This window comes from Xyrauchen texanus, chromosome 12 (genome assembly GCF_025860055.1).
Source record: "Xyrauchen texanus isolate HMW12.3.18 chromosome 12, RBS_HiC_50CHRs, whole genome shotgun sequence".
Classification (NCBI taxonomy): Eukaryota; Metazoa; Chordata; class Actinopteri; order Cypriniformes; family Catostomidae; genus Xyrauchen; species Xyrauchen texanus.
The window spans coordinates 33,847,974-33,870,778 of NC_068287.1; the positions used below are offsets into that span (position 1 = coordinate 33,847,974).

Genomic DNA, 22,805 nt, shown 5'->3' on the forward strand with positions numbered 1-22,805 from the left:
CTTAAGAAGAGTTGTGCTCTTTTTATTTTAATATATCTCTTTACATAAATACTATTTTCCACTTAAAAACTATAATTTCAGTTATTTTACTATCCCAACTGACTCATCCAGCTTTCCAATAGGTTGCACGTAAGGGGAAAAATATTTCTTCCACTTAAGAAGAGTTGTGCACTTTTAAGCACTTTATTTTAATATATCTCTTTACATAGATATTTTTTTTCTACTGAAAAACTATAATTTCGTTATTTTACTAGCCCAACTAATTAGTACTCATCCGGGCTTTTTAATATATTGCACCTAAGAAAAAAAAGTCGTCTTTGGGCAGCCTTCTTGCGAAGAGAGCAGCCAGAGCCACGCTCACTGATGAGCAAAAGGTCGAGGCAGAAATGACCATGTACCTGCAGGAAATGGCCATTGATGGGGAAGAGGACCCGCTGACTTGGTGGAAAACGAACGACAAAAGGTTTCCGTTCATGGCAAGATTAGCACGGAAATATCTGCGCATATGTTCTACCAGTACTCCATCAGAGCGGGTCTTCAGCACAGCAGGTAGTGTAGTTACTCCAATCCGCAGCTTATTAAAACCAGATAAAGTGAATATGTTGGTATTTCTGGCCAGAAACAACGAAATTTAAACATGGTCTGTGGTGAAAGATATTAGACTTCTTTACGCATTTTGTTGCGGAGCTATTCGATTTTGCATATTATTTTTTAAACGTTCATTTGTGTAGTTCATATGACCACTTTACAATATTTCAATAACATAATTTATTTTGTAGCCTGTGCTGAAGTTAATTGTGCTGCTAATTATAAGTGAAATGTTCATGCCGAGTTTCGGTCTGAGTGTTGTTCCCGTTTTCTTGTTCTTTATTTGTTGTTCTTCTATGTTTTAATAAATGTGTGTTATTCATATTCACCTTGTTTCTTTCATTTGATTTGACATTATGGATTTATGGCCAAGGAAATTTTTCTTTAAAAGTATTAACCAGACAGAAGTTATTTGACGTTCGCTGGTCTGGGTTTATCACTGCCGCTTCAGTGTATACAAGAGCTATGTGACAATGAGCAATATTTTCTGAGACGCTACAACTACTAATAATTAATTAATAAAGGCTATTTTCTTGTAGCCTACAACGTAAAATATTTTAATCTAAATGTACAGTGTAAGACATGTAAAAAAAAGACAAGAAGCTAACAATGCCAAGATCAATATTTGTGTAGCCTGCCTGACACGGTATTTTCACAGACTAACACGTCACGTCTCTGGCATATACTACAGTATTTAAAATAGCATATATGCATTAGTTATATTCTCAATTTAATTTACAGAGCAATCCCTGCAAAGTTTTTAGGTTAACTATAGAAGAGACTAGGATTAGTGAGTCACACTAGCAAGACTCGCAAAAGGGGGCGTGGCATCACGATGGTGGCTCGACATCGTGATGTTGGTCAGCCATCACGATGGACGATCTACATTCAACCACACTGGAAAAATATATGGAGACTAGCCCACACTGACACGCAGACAAACTCACCCTGTCTGGGATTAATGTAATCCTTAATGACATGTCTAAGAGACCCCTTCTGTCTTCCATAAACAGCACCAGAAATACACACCAAACACACAAGACATGTAGAATTTTTGAGTACTGAAGCATACTAAATGAGCATTCTCTCTAGCTAGGAGAGAAGCACAGCGACATTAACCATTTTTGACTGACTGACAAGACAGACGCAAAACACAAACAAATAGTGACCATTATCTATCACACCTCAAGGACAAACAGAACCGCTAATAGCTTTTTTTTAACAATCAGAGAGCATACGGATGTATACACGTTTTGTTGTGATGTATGTGCGTTTTGTTGTGAGATGAGACAGAAAGGATCAGCAAATAAGTGCCATGTGGTGAGGCTTCAAACTGTTTGAGCATGTGTGGGTGAGCAGATATGGTCACTATGTAAATGTGCGAGGACACACTCACCCAGAGTTTTCCTGCCCAAATAAGGCACTGCGAGAGATTCTCCCTAAGACCCAGTGCTGTAACACCACTCAGCAGTCGCCCATTATGCCCAGAAGTAGCGCCTAATAGTTCTGTTGAGATTCCCTCGACAGACTGAACTTTGTGTTGATGCAGCCAGTGGTCTAAATCAGTCAAATCATTCTACACTTTATAGTCTATTAGTTGAAGAGTGAATAAAAAAGGACATAACCTGAGATTATGACTGAAAAATCTTTGGATTTTGTCCTAAACTTTATTCTAAATGCCTGCTACTTCTGTATTTTGGACAATTATGGATGTAGAAGTCAGAAATTATTGTTTACATTGCAAATAGAGCCCAAAAGCTTTTGTAATTACAGTAAATGCGTACATGTCATTTATTTTGCACATGCAAAATCTTCATATTTAAAATCACATCTATGAATTTCTGCTTTCTATTTGCTGAATTACTGTTGTTGTTGCTGTTTATTATCATAATAATAACTATAAAAACATTACACAAAATAAATTATACTATTAAAAAATACTGAGTGAACAGAAAACATGAATTTCATTAAATGTATACATCTGCGCAACAAAAATCACACACAGTAATGTCATTCTGAGGTTAGTTTAAGTTCTCCATTAATGAATAGAATCCATTGCGAGCAAAATGGCAATTCATCACGACTGCAACTAGAGGGAGAAATACGACAGTCGAACGAGTGCTCTAGCCTATCAAAGTATACACTGCCTGTATGGACATGATCGATGCATGCACGCTACGAATGCTTTGTGATACTTTTCAACACCAGTCGCATATGCGGTGTCTAGTGAAATTGGGCTACATGCGGACAGTCTGCGTGGACTGTGCTAATGACAAAATTTACGTTACATGCTCGAGACATAGTAGCACACAGAAAACTGAAGTATACTTTTAGCCTTTAAGTCTGTGTGAGAGAGAAGGCATGTGCATGCATTCCTTACCATTTGGAGGTCATCAATGCGAGTGTTCACTCCGGCTGACATTTCTTTTCTCTCTTGAGGGGTCTCTGGACAGGGGTACAAAGATGCCCGGAACCTAACAAAAAGGTCAAAAGGAGAAATATCCAATCTGTCCCTGATAAAAATGAATGAATGCTTTATGAAGGCAAACATTTAGTAACCACAGACATTAAATTAATGTCACTCTCCTGATTGGCAATGAAATGATCATACCCTTCACAAATCTTTTTCACTCTATTCTTCAGCTGGTCTCCCTGGAAGAAAATGATGAACACTGACTTGTGCACATGATCTCCCTGGAAAAAATAAAAAACACAAGAGTTTATTTTAAATGTGCATTCCACCTATATACAGTAATAACCCAAAATGAAAATGATGTGACATGAGCTGCAATATAGTATCTCTTTCATCTGACTTCGGACCGCAAAGCCCTGCAGAAGATAGTGAGGACAGCTGAGAAGATCATTGGGGTCTCTCTTCCCTCCATCAAAGACATTTTCAAAAAACACTGTATCCGCAAAGCAACCAGCATTGTGGACGACCCCACACACCCCTCACACAAACTCTTTACCCTCCTCCCGTCTGGCAAGAGGTACCGAAGCATTCGGGCCCTCACGGCCAGACTGTGTAACAGCTTCTTCCCCAAGCCATCAGACTTCTCAATACTCAAGAGACTGGTTTGACACACACACGTGTCCTGAGTTGCACTTTAATTACTGTCACTTTATAACTGTCTGCTACCTCAATAACTGCTATGTGCATAGAACATTATCTCATAGTATGTTATGTTTACATTTTAGAAACTGTCATCTTTTTGCACTACTGAGTACTGGTCGGCGCTGCACTGTCTATTGTCCTGTTCATTGTCAGTAATTTGTTGTACTGTCCTGTACTTTTTGCACATGTTTGCACATGCACTTTATATAGGTATATATAGGTAGTTTATATAGGTATTTTATTTCGTTGTGTAGTCTCATGTGGTCCTATGTTGGTCCTTTGTTGTTTTTATGTAGCACCATGGTCCTGGAGGAACGTTGTCTCGTTTTGCTGTGTACTGTACTAACTGTATATGGTTGAAACGACAATAAAAACCACTTGACTTGACTTGACTTGACTTACTGTGGTGGGATCCTCAAGTGGGTCCTCAATGTCTGCCTGCCTCAGGAAGACGTTGCCACGGCAAACTCTCCACAGCATTCTCTCGAAGCTGGGGATCTTCTCTCTGCCTATTACACCTGCAACAAACCTGCAACCAGTGTCAAGGTTAAGTCAAATAGTCTATAAGTCAACAGCAGACTTTTGGATGAAACTGATGCCGAGAATATTGAAGTTGGCATTCCCAAAAACATTCTGCACCACTTTAAAATCTTACTTCACTGTATCCAAAAAGTAGTGGATACAGAACATTGTGTGCAAATCTGCAAATGTACTGTCTTACGATCAGGGCATAGTGTGAACAGTGTCAAAACTGATGACACTTATGTACTGATATTTCTCTATATTTTTTCCCTTTGACTCTCCTTCTCATGGTGCTTTCCTTTCACTTAGTGCTCTGAGAGGGGAAAAAAAATGCTGAGTATGTTTTATGTTTGATATTAAAGGCATTGAATACTATTGATCCAGATCAATGACAAACCCGCATGGCATTAGCACCAGTTACATAAGAATATATGTTAGGTCCCAGTTTATTACTTCAATCTTTCTAGCATAAGTCTATAAACAAACCCTTCCACAGAATACTGTGAATTTTACAGCTCTATAAATACAGATATTACCATATAACTACCATTTAAACATTTCATGCATTTTCTATCCTTGAATACCCTTTTATAGCATGTTTAAGAGACCTGTTCTGGATTCTTCTACAACTATGGCGAAGATACACAAATGACAAACCTGGCAGACTACACCTGAAACAGCATAGAGAAAATGTGCAATCCATAATTGTGGTAAATACCAATTTCTAAAATATTTAAGATGAAAACAAACCTATTAACTTTTATGCTTTATTTAATCGTGCACAAATTGAGAAGTCTACTTTCAGTAACAGAAAAACATTTATTTTTTATTTTTATGGGAAGCAGATGGGTGTCTTTATGGGAAGCAGTTTTTTTTTTAGGTAAAACAGTGTAGAAACAGCACTGAAAATGCTCCAGATGAACGTGTCCAGACATCATAGTAACCTAAATGTTTTAAGCATCCCTATGTTCAAGCAAATAAAATTGTTCAATAAGACAATGAGCATCCACTACCTACCCAAGCCTGAGAGGAGCACCACGTCCGATCTCATTTGGGTCGACTAAAGATGAAGTCTCATTCAAAAGTGCAGGATCTTCCATCTGACAAAAAGTGAAAGAAAATAAAAATAAATTGTATTCTCATTTATCTCCCCATTGGAAATACTTTGCAGAATTAGCCAAAGTTCATTATGGTTTCTAGTGTTAATGATATTGTTCCAAGAAATAATTTTCTTAAAACAAACTAAACCAAATTAGCATCCCAATGAGGTTTTTAAAGGGTTAATTACCCCAAAAAATGACAATTCTCTCATGATTTACTCATGCCATCTAAGACTTTCTTCTGCAGAACACAAACAAAGAAATTAAGTCATACACATACGGCATGAGGGTGAGTAAATGATCTGAGAATTTAGATTTTTGGGTTAACAATCCCTTTAAGCTGTTATGCAATTTAAAATGGTCTAATTACTCAAACATCCTCTTTGGTGAGAGGGAAGTGCTTAATGTTGTTAAATGTAACATTGCACATTTAGAGCACTTTCTGTGACCTTGATTAAGTCAAGTAAATGTTTTGATTATAATAACTAATAAACAGACTGATGTCTCCAAGAGCAAATCTGATTAGTTAATAATTACTTAGCTGAAACTTTTATCAAATAAAGCATGTATTACAGGCACAACCTATGTTGGGTAAAGTGCCTTACTCAAGGCACAATGGTGGAAGCTCATAATTCACTTCTTCTGGGGTTTAAATCTGCAATCCTTGAGTTACTAGCCCAGATCTTCAAGCTTCACAACACCCATCACCCTTCCACCACCAGTCTCTGTGAGAGCCCAAGCTTGTGTAAGTGTTAAGTGAATGATTAAAAGACAGGTAACAACTTAATTGCTTATGCTCAAATGATCTTTTACAACATGTAAAAAATCACAATGTTAACATGTTAAAGTTCAGACCAGTGTTCAGGAAGCACCGAAATATATGATCAAAGATTTCCAACAGGCTGAAAGATGGAACAAGTAACACCCGTGTAGGAACTAATGATCACGGACACAAAAGGCTGTTTTTTTTACATTTACAAGTCACATGTGAATAGGTAGTCGAACACCTTGCAGAACTGGTCTTGGGAAGGGCCGTTTGACATCATCATCAGCGGCTTAGATGTGACCAGGAATTCAGAGAATGGCCTTTCAATCTGTTAGACATGCATCTGTCTTTTACAGGGTGAACATTATCACACACATGGGGAAAAACACGTTTTGGTTCTGCTGTTTGTGTTATTGTTCGTGCATTCGTTTGACCATTGATTGCTGTTGGTTGCTCATTTGTATTCACATAAAACCAGATTATGACATGCCATTGTCTGAATAACACCATAGCAAACTCTAATGGCTAAAATGATTTTAAGAGATTAAGTATTGCAGACCTCATCAAAGAACTGCTGCGTTCGTCTGAGGATGTGCTTGAGCTCCGTCAGCTCCAGGAAGTTCTTCTTCAGGGCTTCCTGGTTGGTGTTGATCTCCTTCAGCTCATTCTCCAGCTTTTCAAAGGTGGCCTACAAAAGGTCAAAAGATCACATGTAATTTGCTGCGCTCAAATACGTTTGAAAGAGCCATTTGAAAACTACTTTAGAGTTAAATGAAGTTAACATATTTTAACCCAAGATACAAGCTGAGTATTTCTACTTTTATTTTACAGACAACTCTTTGTTTGAACAGTTTCTGTACCTCCAAGTCAATCATGTCTCGTGGAAAAGGGACCTCTGGGTTCTCCCCTGTGTCTACAACAGGTATGTTGGCCTTTTTTATTTCCTTCTCAACAAATCCTTAAAGAAATTAAGATAAAGCAGAAATAAAGTTGGACCGAACTTCTTTTCACTGGACTTAATCAGAACATGTGATGCCGTGACCTCTGTCTGCAGAGACTTCTAATTCATTATATCAGCAATGCTGACTAAATAACTCACTTAATTTGCGGTCCATCTCCTCACAGCGACGGACTTCATTTACAAACTTCCTCTGGAAAACATTCACATCTGGGTTCAACTGCAATTTAAGAAAGAGAGAAAAATACATTGGCCTGTAAATCCTGATTAATATATTTTTGGTGAATAATTAGGGATAAGGGAAGATACATTTGCACTCAGGTGTGAAAGAAAAGTTGTATGGTGAAAATAAAGGTCATTTTCACTGTAAAAAAAAATTATAATCCACTTTAAATAAATACATTATACATTTTTTTTTATAAATAAACCCCAACAGAAATGGATTGTTGGTGGCTGTGACCAACTAGATTCAAGGATGGGTGAGCAGCACCAGGTCAGAAATAATGGGGACTAATGGGGACTTTAGTGGTAATAAAATACCACTAAAATTGACCAACATTCCACCAGAATTCAAAAAGTGGTGATTTATTTCTTAACATTCTATTTTATGTATTTAACATAAAAAGATGGTTAAAAAGTCCCTTCCCAATTCATTAGTAGGGTGTAGGTAAACATCTAGATATACTTTTTTTTTTTTACTCTATGCACAGCCCTCTACTATGAGAGGAAATCACTCGCATTTGCAACCAAATTTCACACTGTGTGACTAAAAATTTATACAGTATATTTGGCAACTGGCTGGTAAATGTTCCAAAGACAAACTGTGTCCAAAACAGATATCCACGCAATACATTTTTCATTGAATAATGTCTCTTTTAATACCCTTTCTGTACTTTACAGTCAGTTGTGGATCAAAAACTATGTATTTTTTCAACGGATGTTATCAACCATAGCATGGATGAGATAAAGCCATTCAAGTCTCTTGTTAACATAAGCTCATTTACAGATGCTCTTTAAAAATTCTATATTTATTTATTGAATGGATTTATTTAAAAGAAAAAAGGAGGTCACTGAAGGCCGCCAGAACGCAGAGAGGTGTTCTATCCGCCAGGGGTCGGAGGACTTGGTGCTGTCCGCCTGTGGATGAGTGACTGTCATCCACCAGAGGGTGGAGGAGTGGTCGAGGACCAAGTGACAGCGTGTCTGGGAACCAGTGAGCAAATTTGTGTTTCGGTTACTTTCGATTTCTTCCATTCTTTCTCCCTCTCTCTCTCTCCTCTCCCTTTTCCCCTCCACTTGTCTCCCTCCCAGGTCTAGGGAGGTGGGGAAATGGCCAGAAGGGCAACGCCTTTCGAAAACTTTACCATCCACTGTGAGAATTTTATAGGGCTGAAAGGTGTGGGGGCATTCATTCATTTTTATTGGAAATTCTGTTGTAAGCGATCTTACAGCATAGCTATCATGATTTTTCTCCCATTGAAGTGCACTTTGGAGGCTAACTTATCTCATTTGTAATGCAGGGAAACATTTTTGTTCACATTTTGACAGATCAGCAGTCTGTAAATCATTCACGCATGTGCCTCTAATTATTATTCTTTTCTCCATTGACTAATTCTCCTAGCTGTCTGCAATAGTAACACACATATCATACATGTAAACATATATCACCAAACATTTATTTTTTATAAAACAATATAAATATTTTTTAATGATCTTACATGGACAATTTTCACACATTCTATCATACAATACAATAAAAGAGGGTAGTAATGTAAGGTAGGATGTAAACATTACAAATTAAACATTGTCTACTGCACATATCTTTTTAATTATCATAGTGGTTATAACAGCTTCTTTACTTATTTCATGTGGATTTTATTCATAGAATGAAGCATAAAACATGATTTTATTGAATATGCAGCCAAAGAATGTAGAAATGTTGAAGTACACAGACAAAAATTACCAATTATCACAAGGAAAATATCAACAAACCAAATATTTTCTTAATCGTCTTTTTATTCACAACATCTCTCTTCAGTTTAAATGTTGTTATTATGCTTAACACAGAGTTTATAAGGATGAAAGTGAAGCAATGCAGAGCTCATATTGTTAGAACAATCCAGGAGCAACTAGTGTCGCCTTCTATCAAACATCAGCATAAACAGATTATGTACATCTAAACTGCAACAAATTCAAGGCATAAATAATGTAAGAAATGCATGTGGCTGTCAAGTCTTCCATGTTGTTGTGGCTGTTGTGTAGCTGACTTCTTCGATGCGCTACTATGACACAAAGGGTCAACCGGAAAACATCTACATCACTTTCTCAGCTGATGTCCTTTCTTCACCTATTCGACTGTGCATAGTGTCATGTATACTTGGACAGAGAAATGAAGACTGTAGCTTGACAAAGCAAAAACACACGGTAGTGTGATTATAACTGCCCATGTAAACGTACTCTGTAAGTTGCACTTTAGACCTGGTGAACCAACATTTTATACTCTATATACAGTAGGGGTGTAATGGTTCTCGGTAAAAAAAAAAAAAGTTTCATCTCTAGTTTAATAAGGTATCTGGATCATACAGTTTGTCAAAGAAAATAAAGCGCCAAATAGACATGCATTTGTAACCTCTGCTAATGCAACTGTGAGGCTTTGTAGATGGACACGCTCCACCTTTGTTTCACATTGGTCAACTTTCTACAGAGAGAAACTGTCCAATCAACTATTAGTATGCTAAATCAGTTGATGATCATCACAGTTCTGCACGCGTTAGTTGGCAAAATGGCAAGTGGAGAAAACAAGCCTCAAGAGAAAAGCTTCTGCATCATTTAAGTCTCCTACCTGGGAACTTTTTCTTTATGTAGTTAATGACAGCGATGCTCAAAACATTTTTCAAAACAGGCACTGTTTGCAGACATTGCTCAACGCAAGTGCCATATACTGGTAATACATCAATATTTGATTAACCATTTATGCTGACGTTCCCCGAGGATATATAGAGCATGGTGTGCACAGAGCCACAGGTGAGCCCGAAACTGCACACAGACACACAGTTTTTAAGCAGACACTCTGTGGTAGTTTGGACAGACATGAAACAAGAACTAAAGTGCTTGGGGTGTTCATAGTCAAACTAAGATATGTTGCCCTTACTCCGTTGATGAAGATGTGGGATTTCCACATGATTAAAATACTAAAGTAGCATTACGATCCATTCTCGTATTCATTTTAATAACAAGTTTATTTCTTCTATAGAGTAGTATAGATTCTGAACATTGAATATATGTTGAATTGAGTTTGAAATGCACTTTATGTTGATGAATGTAGTGTTATAATGCAGGTGTTAAGTAAAAATTGAGTTAGTAATTAGAGAAAGTTTTTTTTAAGTTAAGGACCCTAACAGAAACTAACCATGATTTTACTATGGTAATATTGTAGTAACCATGATGGCAACAAGGACTGTTGTCACCATGGTGTTCTTAGCAGAAATCATGGTTTTATAACAGTAATACAGTAGTTTCCATATAGTATCCTTGATTTGACTATAGTATTGTAACCATGACAGTAACCATGTTAATTTTGTGGTTACTATGATTTTACTACAAATACAATGGTTAAACTATGGTTACTGTAGTAAAACCATGGTGATTTGTAGTGAGGGTAAATCTCTTGAAGTGTCAGTTACCGAATAGAATATTTTTACTTTGGATTTGGCAGTAATATTTGAAAAAAATAGTCTATTTGAATAAGCAGGAGGAGACTAATCAGACAAAAATAATAACCTTTAAAAAAATGGTTCAGAAGATATGCACAAAAGAAAAGTGACATTTTTAACTGGTGGCGGCGCTATGGAGTTTGTCCTTTTGGTCTCAAATTTGCTATGTGGGCTAGTCATGCCCACCCCAGTCAGGGCTGCCATAAACTTAATGGTGGAATAATAATAAGAAAAACTACAAAAGCAATAGTGGCCTGTGCCCCTTATTCTGTGCCCCTTTGGGGCTTGGCCCCTAATTATAAAAAAGTGATAGCATATAGACAGTAGACTCAAAGTTTATATATTGGTGTTACCCTAAAGGAGTCAGTAACTATATTTAAATGGACACCGGAAAGAGACTTATTGCAAGAAAGCGGGTTATTGCGAGACGTTCCGTTTACATGCACTGTATAACGGGTGTTCTCTTAACTCCTGTATACATACGGCTCGGTCAATAAGCAGCTTTCTCCACAGCAATGTAATTTCCCCACAATGCTTGTGTAAATAACAAATATGGCATCTGAGGAAGACTTTATTTTATTATTCGTTGCTTTGCTTTGCTTTATTTCCAGATATTCAAGAGTTGATGCCAGTTTTGTTTCCTTAACTTTGTATCATGACCTGCAGAGGAAATGCACTGCTATAGGGGGATGTGTATAAATGGGTATAGTTTAGTGTATGTGCTTTTCCCACTCTACTCCGTGAAATTTAGAATTCTTTCCGCTGTGTTGACTTGTTGTTGGGCTCCATCCTATGACGTTTTATATTTGGTCTGTTCACGCACATGCACACTCTTCAAACACCCATTAGAATGACCCTCATGCATTTACATGGCAACATTAAGCAACGTTCTTGAGGAGAAACTTGGATATGTTAAACCGCTTTCTCTTAATCCCTTAAACAGCATAAGGAAATCTGCATTCTTGTTTAAATGACATTTCAGAATGCCGCTTTCTGAAAACACCCTGGAATCATAAGTGCATCTAAACTTGTTCAGTATCGGTTATGTAAGTGCCGGGTGAGTGAATTTATTTTCCTGTTTTTTTGTTTTGTTTTTGTTAATGCATATAGCATCATAATTTTTCTCCCCCAAAGAAAAGAATAGTTTGTTGAAGTTATCTTATTTTGAAACCATTCTTGGTAATAATTGTAAATAAAACAAAATATTGTATACGTCTTTTGTAAGTTTCATACTTGTTATTCTTAACTTACGAGTATAATTTCTGGTTTAGAGTGCTCAACTACAAAATTACTCTAAAATGTCCATCCCTAAACAAAGCTGGGGTAGATCGGTATGTACTCACATCTCTGAACTGCACCATGCCAATCTCTCCAAGCTCACTGACACAGCAGTAGGCCGACTCAGACTGGAGGAAGAGCTGGGCCAGGGTCATCTCCTCACTGCGGAAAAGCTCCCCCATAATGCACTGCTTTCTATCCAATGCACTAAGGGGAGAAAGTCTGTGGGGGAAAGAAAAACATTGATATATTTATTTATACACACACACACACACACACACACACACACACAGACACACACACAGACACACACACAGACACACACACACACACACACACACACACACACACACACACACACACGAACTGACTGTTTTATAGGATATAATATATGACAGGACCATAAGCACAAGAAGAAATTAGGAAAATGTACTGTAGATTAATACAAGAAAATATCTTCAGTGTAACCCAAAACAGAACAAGTGCTACATAAAGCACAGTGCGATTTTCTGTTTGGAAGCAGACACTGTGGTTAAGCTTAGTCTTTTGCATTAACCAAAAGGAAGGAAGAGAGGCATTGAGAAACCTTACAACAGCACAAGAGGGAGTTCTGAGACACGCATCAGCATGTTTAACCACAGTTGACAGGCACATTTCACTGAAATCAAGTCTGATGCATTTACTGTAAAGTTAATACAAACAAGACACAATTAAGTGCATCAAATTCTTCTCAAACCATTACTTAATTTACAAACCACTGAAAAATTACGCTACATTACATCACAAGTAACTAGAAGTACAGCAGTTATTGTATTACATATAATCTAGCCAAAAGTATTTACATCTACAAGTATTATTCTGAATTCTTTCAGACATGTCAATCATTCTTCACTTTAAAACACCAGAGAGGCTGTAATACTAGAGATACACTGCAATTAGATTCCTTAGTACAATGGTAGAGGATACATTTATGTTACATAAATACATTTACATTAAATTTCTATAGCATATCTAGGTGGAAGAATCAGAAACAAAGAAAGCAAACATCCATCCAAATCAGGACAATAATCTGCATTAGGGTGATTCTCACAACACCCATCGAGAAAATGTCCTGGCATACATTGTGCATATAGAATATGAAGCCTATTTTTAGGGCCATTATGATATTTTCCATTGTGACATTATTTTCCTGAGTTACGCTTATATTATCAACCCCCACTCATTAGGTGCCATTAAGATTTTTTCTGTAATACAGTAAAAAATGTCTGTGTAATGTAAATAAGAATCATTTTTAAAACAATGGGAATAGTAAAAGCTACATTTACAGATCCATTGCGGATTGATCTAAATAAATGTGATTATTGTGCACTTCAAATTCCAAACACATTTTACTGTCCAAATAAGGGAATGAACGACACATTTGAGTGTCTTATTCAACTGAACTCCAACAGTCTCACTGTACAGCACTGCAGACCACACTGTGTGCAGCTCCTGAAGAGCATGTGAAGATTAACTGCTTCTTAAGAGGATTTGAAGCCCAGCGATGCACACACTGTCTGCGGAGGTTCACGGCAAACTCCCGCGAAAATATCAACTCTGGGTTAATGCATTAATAATTAGTATCAACATTAGTAATTATTAGTACATTTACACACACACACACATATATGACAAAAGTATGAGAAATTGTAGGAAAATTAATCGTCGTAATCCTGAAAGCCCTAAAAAAAACAGACAATTAATTGTCATAAGAGCAATTATTTGTTTAACAATTAAAGATCAGCCAAATTTCATAATCGTGACAGCCCTAATTGGGGGTAAAATGCTCAGTGATGATGAGCTGAAATGTATCGGATCAAGAAAAGTGTTTACTCGGTCATGAGAATCATGTGATGGCAAGAATAGATGTTCAGTTTACAGATCATCATCATTTAGCTATGGAACGCTCATGAGACACAATTGTAAAACAAGCCAGGCTATGGACATCAGATCAGCAGCTATGACTCCAAACACTCAAAGGCAGAGGTTCAGTCTTATTTCGTAATACCAAAACTCATCCCTTATCTTAAGCGTCATGCATTTCTATCATAAGGCTGCAACATAACAAAATGTGAAGAAAAAAAAAATTAAGGGGTCTGAATACTTGTATTCATACTCTGAATGCACTGTATATTTAAGACATCTTAAACTAATGACTCCCAGGAAACAATAAGGCAATTCATTAAAAAGTTGTTGGAAAAATTCCACAATCTTGTGTCCAGAGGGCATACGTGGAAGGGAATGTCTCTGTGCTGTTTCACCATTCTCTTAGCATGTTATGTTCAAAACAGCAGTGGGAATAAGAGCTTGCTATCTTAAAATAATGAGGAAAAAACATAGCATTCATTGATCACACAGAATGGCCTGGACATACCACAACAACTGCACACAGTCTTCTCTGCGAAGTTCACATAAATGCTATTTCTATGAGCTGCTGGGTTGTCCCACTGAAAAGAGTAAATTGTAAATCATAGATTGTTATAGCCCATTCTTCAAAGCAGTTGCTCACTTTGTGTAAGAGACGTTTACGGTTCATTAAAAAAAGATTGTACAATGGACTCCATGAAGAGAGCGGATTATGGATTAAGCTGCACCATGTGACTCTTACTACCAAGCATCATCAATGCACAAGCACTGTAAGTTATTGGCACAATCAGACACAAATTACACCAAAGCATGGAAAATGGTCTTAACAAAACATTAAAACAAAAAATGCTACTTTCTTCGTTTCTAAACGTCTGTACGGGACATAAGTAGTCTTTGTTACATTGGTAATTCCACACATGCTCAACAATGCAGCACCCTGGAGCTGGAATTATGAAGATGTAGATACTCTTTCACTGGTCTCTGTTCCATTCTTCTTTACAACTACATTAGGGCTGAAATGATTAGTCGTTATTGACAACGTCAACAAAAAAAATTGTCATCAAAAAATGTCGTTGTTGAATAGTAATTTAATCTCATTTAACGCAATATGAAATAATTTGAAACGCTAATGATGATGCGGGAAAGCAGCACATCAGCTTGCACTTTATTTACATTTACATTTATGCATTTGGCAGACGCTTTTATCCAAAGTGACTTTCAGAGCCCTTATTCCAGGGAGAATCCCCCCGGAGCAACCTGGAGTTAACTGCCTTGCTCAAGGACACAATGGTGGTGGCTGTGGGGATCGAACCACCGACCTTCTGATTAACAGTTTACCAGTGTAGTGGTTTAGAGACGTCAGGACGTTTAAAATGAAAACACCCTGGCATTAAATCTTTAATGCATCCTTTATTAAAGTTCAAATAACAAGGAAGCGGGTTGAATAATAAACAAACACTCCAAAACTGGCATTTGTCTGTGTGGTCAGAGCCGCCGCTTATATGAGTCACTTGAAAAACAGCGCAAGAGTGTTTCAAACTTCTCCCGGATGATACTGTCTCACGTGGAGTCACTCATCCCTTTGCACGCTCGCTGCAGTTAGATTATAACGTGATGGCTCGTGACGTAGTGAATCATAATATGTGTCACAGTGTGTATCTTTTCGAAGAAAATTGGTGATTCAAGCTCTATTAAGAAGAGAGAGTTTGTTTTTTGTGAGTTAAAGATGGCTCGAAATCAAGGGAACAAAAAGGAGAGAGGGTGTATTCTTAGCCCATTATACAATGCAAAATTGATTTTTTTTGTTGTTGTCTTTTTTGGTTTGTTTTCCAATATAAGTATCTAAAACTCCTTACGTACACTTTAGGAGCGTTACTGCAGAAGAAATACATTTTTATCGGAGAATGTTGAATATAATATTAATTTGAATTTTTTAAATATCTAAAAAACCTTAAAACAAGATACATTCACCTGAGAAGGAACATATAAGATATTTAGATTTGCTTTCAGAGAATATATCTTGAATGTATATTTTGTCTTTACTGCACTGGCAGAAGTATAAACAAGTGAAGAAATACACATGTACAAAATACACTTATAGTTAAGATACATGAAAAGCAAGTCTAATTATCTTATAATGTTATATTATAAATATATCATGTTTTAAGGATTTTTTTTATCATTTTAAATGGAAAGCAAGACAAAAAAACTTGATAACAATAGAATTTATTTGCAGGTATTTTTTATGAATTAAACAATAAAATCCATGTAGCCCCCTCTCCTTCCTTGTAATTCAGTGAATGTAATTTAGAAATATTCTTAAAAGATTGTTTTGTCCCATTTATTGTTAGTAAGCACGTTGAATACAATGTGAGGAACAAGCTAAAAATAATCAGTTAAGAGCTAATGATTAATCATTGCAATAATCGCCTGAATAGTCGAATAATATTTCTGATAATCCTTAGATTATCAAAATAAACATTAGCTGCAGCCCTAAACTACATGCAGCCATTCCAGCATCATCAGGTGTCAGTACAGTGAAAAAATGCAGGGTCTTTCAAATACATATCTTTTAGACTAATATATGTAACATCATCTAAAATGAACTCTATGAAAGAACGTCTCCGTAGGTTTCATTATAGTGAACAACGTACTAGTGCCCAACAGACTGATATAACTAAAGCAGTCAGAGCAGAATAGATTACAACCGAATAGAAGAGCAGTATTTACTGGCACACGAACAAAGTGGAATCGTAGTCTCAGCTGTAAAACATACAATACAATGCACTAAAGTAATATTCAATACAATAGAGATTACATTAGCAGTGCATTAGCTACTTAGCTAACCGGTGAGCGATTAAAGTTGTCTGAAGTGTGATCTTCAGAGTTGTTCTACGCTAAATAACCCAGCAGAAAAGTACTTCCGCCTTTGAGAACACGTATTTTATCATTAGACCATGTAATCTCACTGTCTTTTTAACTAACAAGAGAGGGCATTATTGTAGCTGTCAACCCAATGTTTATGTCACAAGCAGCCAGGCAAAATGGCTTCACTTCAATATTCTACACTAAAAGACGACGGGTGTTGTTATAAAAGTTATTTCGTTCTTTTAAAGTAAGACTTAGTTAACGGAGTTTATGGCATTTCGCTAAGCGAGTTAAAACGCTAATACTAATGATCCTCTACAGGTTTGTTACCTCACAGAATTTGACCACTCAGAAGCACATCACAAAATCTTGTTATGTCGAAAAGCCAGCACCTCAGATGTTTCACGCGAATTAATCTGAGAAAACAACGTTAAAGCAACAGGTTTAGTAAGCTCGGTGTAACTTACAGGTTTTAAACTGTTGATATTGGATTTCTCTCGCCTGTGAGTCCACCGCCTCGCGAACATCAGCAGACCAGAATGGAGCAGAGCGAACATGACGTCATGACCAACCCGTCTTGGTCACATGATCGAGGTTACCTGTCTTGGGTGGTTCCTAGGGCGTGTCCCTTCATCTATTCACAGTGTTCGTTGTACGGTTTGCTAGTGATTTTAATTTTTTCACATACTTTATTTTATTATTATTATGTAATGCAGTTCTATAATAATTACACACTATTTTAGGCTACCGTGAAAACACTGTCAAAATCTTACAGGATTAGTTCACCCAAAATGAAAAGTCATTGTTTACTCACCCCTGTGTTGTTATAACCCTATATGACTTTCTTTTTCTTAACACAAAGGGGGAAATTGTTTAAAAAAAAAAATTATTAGTTCTCAGTGATGTCATACAATGACAGTGTATGCTCTTTCAGCTTCAAAAGTACATACACGTAGAATTCAGAAGTCTTTTTTTAATTATACCATGAGACTCATGATTGTTATGAAAGCATGCCATAAGGTTAGGTGCAAAACTAACCGAAATCAAATGTATTATTTAGTACAAATGTTTACTGACCGTTATTCTCGTCTGCGTGTTCATGAGTCTGCTTGCGAGCTTTAGAGCTCTTTTCATGAGTGCAACAGTATTTACGCAGCTCGCGTGAGATTGGGCATTGAAGCGAAAACACTTCTGAATTATACTTTTACATTCTTTTGAAGCTTGAAGAGGTCGTCGCCACAAACTGCAATTGTATGAAATCACTGAGCACAACATTTTTTCACAATTTCTCCATTTGTGTTAAAGGGGTCATGACATGGCTTTTTTTATTGTATTATTATGTTCCCTTAGGTGCAATTATAGTATTAATATATTTTTTTAAGAAAAACTTTTAAAATCTAGTGATTTATGACCTTTTCCCACCCTGTTTCTCATCCTCTAATTCAAACAGTCTGTTTTGGGGGCGTTTTCCATTTAAGACTTCAGTGTTAACGCCCACTGTTATGATTGGCTAACGTCAGTGCCTATGTATCAATTATTGACGCCCCCAGCCAGAACAATATGCAAGTAAACTAAGTAAAAACACTGTGATTATTCATAATGAATGAAATTGCGCTTTAAAAAGTAGTTTAAAGTTTAAAATAGATTAGGCCTACTTACAGTTTGCGTCGTCGTTGTTCCCAGAATACGGACTTATCTTTGAGCAACAGTTTTCTGGCAAAGAAAGCATCATATTGAGATTTGTTCTCAAAACAGTCATCCTTAAAATGTACAGAACAAACGCTTAAGTTAACACTGCCGTGACTGGAACGTCCGCAAAAAATAAACTGCATCCATTTTTCCCTGACGTCTGGATCTTTCGGCAGCTTATTCAGAGGTTTTGTTTGACCACAGCCAGGAACAGCACATCTGTGTGGCATCGTAATTTTCATGTGCACAAGTAGTCTCTGTCAGAGCTCGCTGTCCATCGACTGAACACTTGTGAGGCGACGGCGATACTGAAATGAGCGTGAGTTGTCTTGCGCTTAAAGCGTAGTTATCTTGTGCTGGAGGCGGTCATATGCAAACGCTGTTACGTCACTTCTAACCGACACGTCACTTCTAACCATGAATCCAGAACGAGCTGTATTTTGAGCTTGATTAAATAAATGATTCGTTTAGAATGGGGAGGACGCCTTAAAATATTAAACTTGCAGGACGCTTTAATGATACAAAGACCTCTTATATACCAAAAGATCAAGGCAAATTTGGTTTCTCATGTCATGACCCCTTTAAGAAAAAGAGAGAAAGCCATATGGGGGGTAGTAAACATTGACTGAATTTTCATTTTTGGGTGAGCTAATCCTTTAATTTGCTATGAATTTACAGCATTAATTATTCATCTAAATAAAAAAATAAAAACCCATTTTCAAAATACATTTAAACAAAGAGTTGTGTAAACAAAGGTGACTCACTAGGCCATCTCAATAGCCTTATTCTGTCTTGTGGCCAATTTTCTCACTGTGTCATGGTATAAGTGGTTTGCTTCTTGCATCTTTGTGGTTACCATGGTACAAGACCACTTCCTGTACTCCTATAACTGCCTTTGATACTGAATGGGTTTAGGACATATTTGTGCCTTTAATGCATTTTAGTCAGTCTGTGTGCAACAGTTAATTCTACAATGAATTAACTGTTAATTGTAAATTGTTTTTGTATTAAAGGGGTCACAACATGCCTTTTTTGATTATTTTAATATTCTTTTATGTAAAGTGAATTCAGCCAGCTCCTAAAGACATAATTTTGCAATATACAGTGTAAAAAAGGCCACTATTAGAGTTATATTCAAGTGTCTTAGTTCCATAATTATATGTTAAAATTGACGCATTTGTCGCAGCATCCGTCCAGCGGGCCAATCAGCACCACGGAAAAGATGTGCAGGTCAGTGCTCCTGCCCACTGAATTGAGTCTGACCGAACGGGAAAGCGGACGGATGCAAGCTATACTGCAGCGTTTATCTTCGCTAAAGTTGTGTGCGTGCCTGTAAAAAAACCGCACACACATGCAAAGTCGAATTTATTCAGTGTACTGAGTTGTGGTGACAATAAATGGGTTATTCCCTAATACCTGATCATCTCTGGTAAAAGTCTCTAACCGGACGCTCTGTAGTGGGTCTGGTATCAACCGGCAAAATCAGCTTCTACTAGCCAACATTTTTACATGGTCCTTCGAGCTGGAAACCCAGATTTACTACGGAAAGATGTCACAGCATGAAGAGGATGAGCCAGTCGCGTGTGTCAGGAGGAAGACAGTCCTCCCCTCAGTTTCATACTACAGTGCCTTCCAGCCCAGAACCAGAGGGTGCCGCTGGTATCATTCCAACATCGCTACTGTGCAAAGAGCCTGATCGCCCTCAACAGTGGTCTGATAATGAACCATGGGGAACCAGCATCCTCCAGAGTGAAAACAGGGATCTACGCTTTGCCCATGACGATCTGCTACACACCCTGCATACAATGCAGCAAGAAAGAGACACGTTTCAACAGACTACAGATCAGTATTCACAAGAACTTTCGCTGCTGAAATGACAAATGCAGCAGCTACAGATCCAACTGGAGCAGCGACAGCTTGCAGCACAGTGTTCTCCTCCTGCCACCCCTACGCGACCTGTACCTGCGCCACGCAGTTTGCTGAGAACACAACATAGTGATAAGAGCTTCACACCAGTGTCAGCCCCACGATTCAGGTCTATTGAATCACATCAGCCCAAGCACAGTTCTGAGGCTTTCCTAGCTCCAATAGCTTTCCCCAGAGCAGAGCTGCACTCTCCCCACCACATGTCACACTCTGAACAGGACAGGAGGGATGCTGCAAGGGAGGAAAGAGCCTACTCCAAAACTGAGATGCCTTATAGACCGAGTCGTTATGCATCATACAAGCCAGAGAACACAGCCCCTCAACCTTTTAAATCCGCCCAATGCTCTCACCTGCCATTTGGAGCATCCAGCCCAGTTCCACCGGAGCTAGAGCAGATGTACAGAGGTCCATCCCCCACAATTCCAGACTTTGTACATCCGAATCCTAGAGAATTCTCATGGCTCAAGATAGCCCTGGAAAACATTCTCCCAGCTACAGCCACGGAGAGATTCAAATTCCAAATTCTCACTGATCACCTCAAATTCGTACAGTTGTACAGTCATTCACAACAGCCCTTCACAAAGACCATGGCAGCACTGGATCAGCAATACGGTCAGCCTCATCAGCTCGCATTGCAACGTATAGCAGAGCTCATGGATGGTCCAAACATATCCAGTGGGGACATTAAAGCTTTTCGACTCTTTGCCCTCAGGGTTCGTTCCCTCGTTGGCATGCTAGAGCAACTAGGACAGAAGGGCACCTTTGAGTTGCAGTGTGGCTCTCATGTATCCAGGCTCCTAGGGAAGCTGCGGCACGACCTCAGGTCAAGTTTTCGATGCTTTGCACATCCTCATCAGGTGCCAATACCCACCCTTCTTGATCTGTCAGAGTGGCTAGAGTACGAAATTCAAGTGCAGGAGGATACATCAAGGTTTGTAGGAGCTAGTCATCGTGGATATCCAGCACGAACACGAGAAGTGATCAGAGACTCAAAACCATTCTCTAAAAGCGCCACCATTCTGTTTGGCACAGAGAAAGCACCTCCACAGACAAAGATGACACCTACAGCCAACAAACCTGCTTCAACCCCTTACTGCCCTTACTGTGACCACCATAAACACTCCCTCAACAATTGCAACAACTTTAAGCAGCTTACCGTTGACCAGAAACGAAACTGGATAAGAGACTGCAACAGATGCTGGCGCTGTGGGAGGAATCATCAAGTTTCAGAGTGCAATCTGAAAATGCGCTGCAAACAGTGTAATGGACGCCACCTACTGGTCCTTCATGCCATCAATCCCAAGAGTGCAGACATCCCAAAGACTACCCCAAATGAAGGTTCTTCTGCTAATGCCTGCCTCCTCAACACTACGAACGAGATACTTTTCATTCGTAAGCCCCCTGCTAGCCGAAAGGTTCTTCTGAAGATCGTCAAGGTCATTATCCGAAACGGGGCACACAAGATAAAAGCCTATGCCATCCTGGACGATGGATCGGAGAGGACCATCCTTCTGCACAATGCTGCCAAACAGCTGGTCTTAAAAGGTCAGCCGGAAGATCTTCCACTTCGCACAATTAGGCAGGAATTACAAATGCTCTCTGGTGCAGCAGTGTCCTTTTACATCTCCCCCCTGTCTCAGCCCAGCAAACTGTATCACACAAAGGGTGCATTCACAGCCCAGCAGTTGAGTCTTGCTGAACATACACACCCGGTTAAGACCTTGAGGGAGAAATACCACCACCTCAGAGGGCTTCCTTTGAGCCATTTAGAAGCAGTTCGCCCTGTCCTGCTCATCGGATCAGACTACCCCCACCTCATTACGGCAGTGGAGCCCATCCGCCTAGGCCCCCCAGGGGGACCAGCAGCCATCAAGACTCGTCTCGGCTGGACTTTGCAGGGCCCTGTACAACACCTGCAACATGAAGTCATTGAACAACAGTGTCTTTTCACTTCAATGGCACCTCCATAAACTGATCTTCTCAAACAAGTGGAGAGACTCTGGCAGATAGATGTGCTTCCCTGACAAAGTGAAAAGATATGCACAAGATCCAAACAAGACCAGGAAGCAGTGAAAATTCTGGAGAGCAAGACAGTGAGAGTAGAGGTGGATGGTGTTAAGCGCTATGCAACACCACTGTTGCATGTTAAGAACATGCCAGGCCTCAAGGCCCCCAAAAATGCTGTTCTCCCTCATCTGCGAGCCACAGAGAGAAGGCTGGCCAAAGACCCAATGCAAGCAGCTGCCTACACTGAAGATATTCAGAAACTAGAGTGGGCAGGTTATGCAGTCAGGGTGGAACCAAGTGCTGAAACATGCTCAACTAACACCTGGTACATTCCCCATCACCTGGTCCAACACAACGGTAAGAACAGGGT

At 38.5% G+C, this 22,805-nt stretch overlaps 1 protein-coding gene across 3 annotated transcripts in view; it reads right to left on the reverse strand.

Moving 5' to 3' along the window:
* Window positions 1-17,391, reverse strand: part of LOC127652631 (V-type proton ATPase 116 kDa subunit a 1-like) — a 31,733-nt gene extending 14,342 nt beyond the window's left edge. For 2 of the 3 annotated variants that reach the window (XM_052138886.1, XM_052138887.1), the window contains exons 1-9: window positions 17,281-17,391; window positions 12,106-12,262; window positions 7,191-7,269; window positions 6,952-7,049; window positions 6,651-6,779; window positions 5,243-5,325; window positions 4,106-4,232; window positions 3,200-3,282; window positions 2,969-3,062 (exon numbers count right to left, since the gene is read on the reverse strand). In XM_052138886.1, coding sequence (XP_051994846.1) covers window positions 2,969-3,062; window positions 3,200-3,282; window positions 4,106-4,232; window positions 5,243-5,325; window positions 6,651-6,779; window positions 6,952-7,049; window positions 7,191-7,269; window positions 12,106-12,222 — 810 coding nt within the window. In that variant the 5' untranslated portion in view covers window positions 12,223-12,262; window positions 17,281-17,391. Of the gene's footprint in view, window positions 1-2,968; window positions 3,063-3,199; window positions 3,283-4,105; window positions 4,233-5,242; window positions 5,326-6,332; window positions 6,422-6,650; window positions 6,780-6,951; window positions 7,050-7,190; window positions 7,270-12,105; window positions 12,263-17,280 lie in introns of those variants that run through there. The other variant, XM_052138888.1, reaches the window with a different exon arrangement.
* Window positions 17,392-22,805: the final 5,414 nt, after the last annotated feature.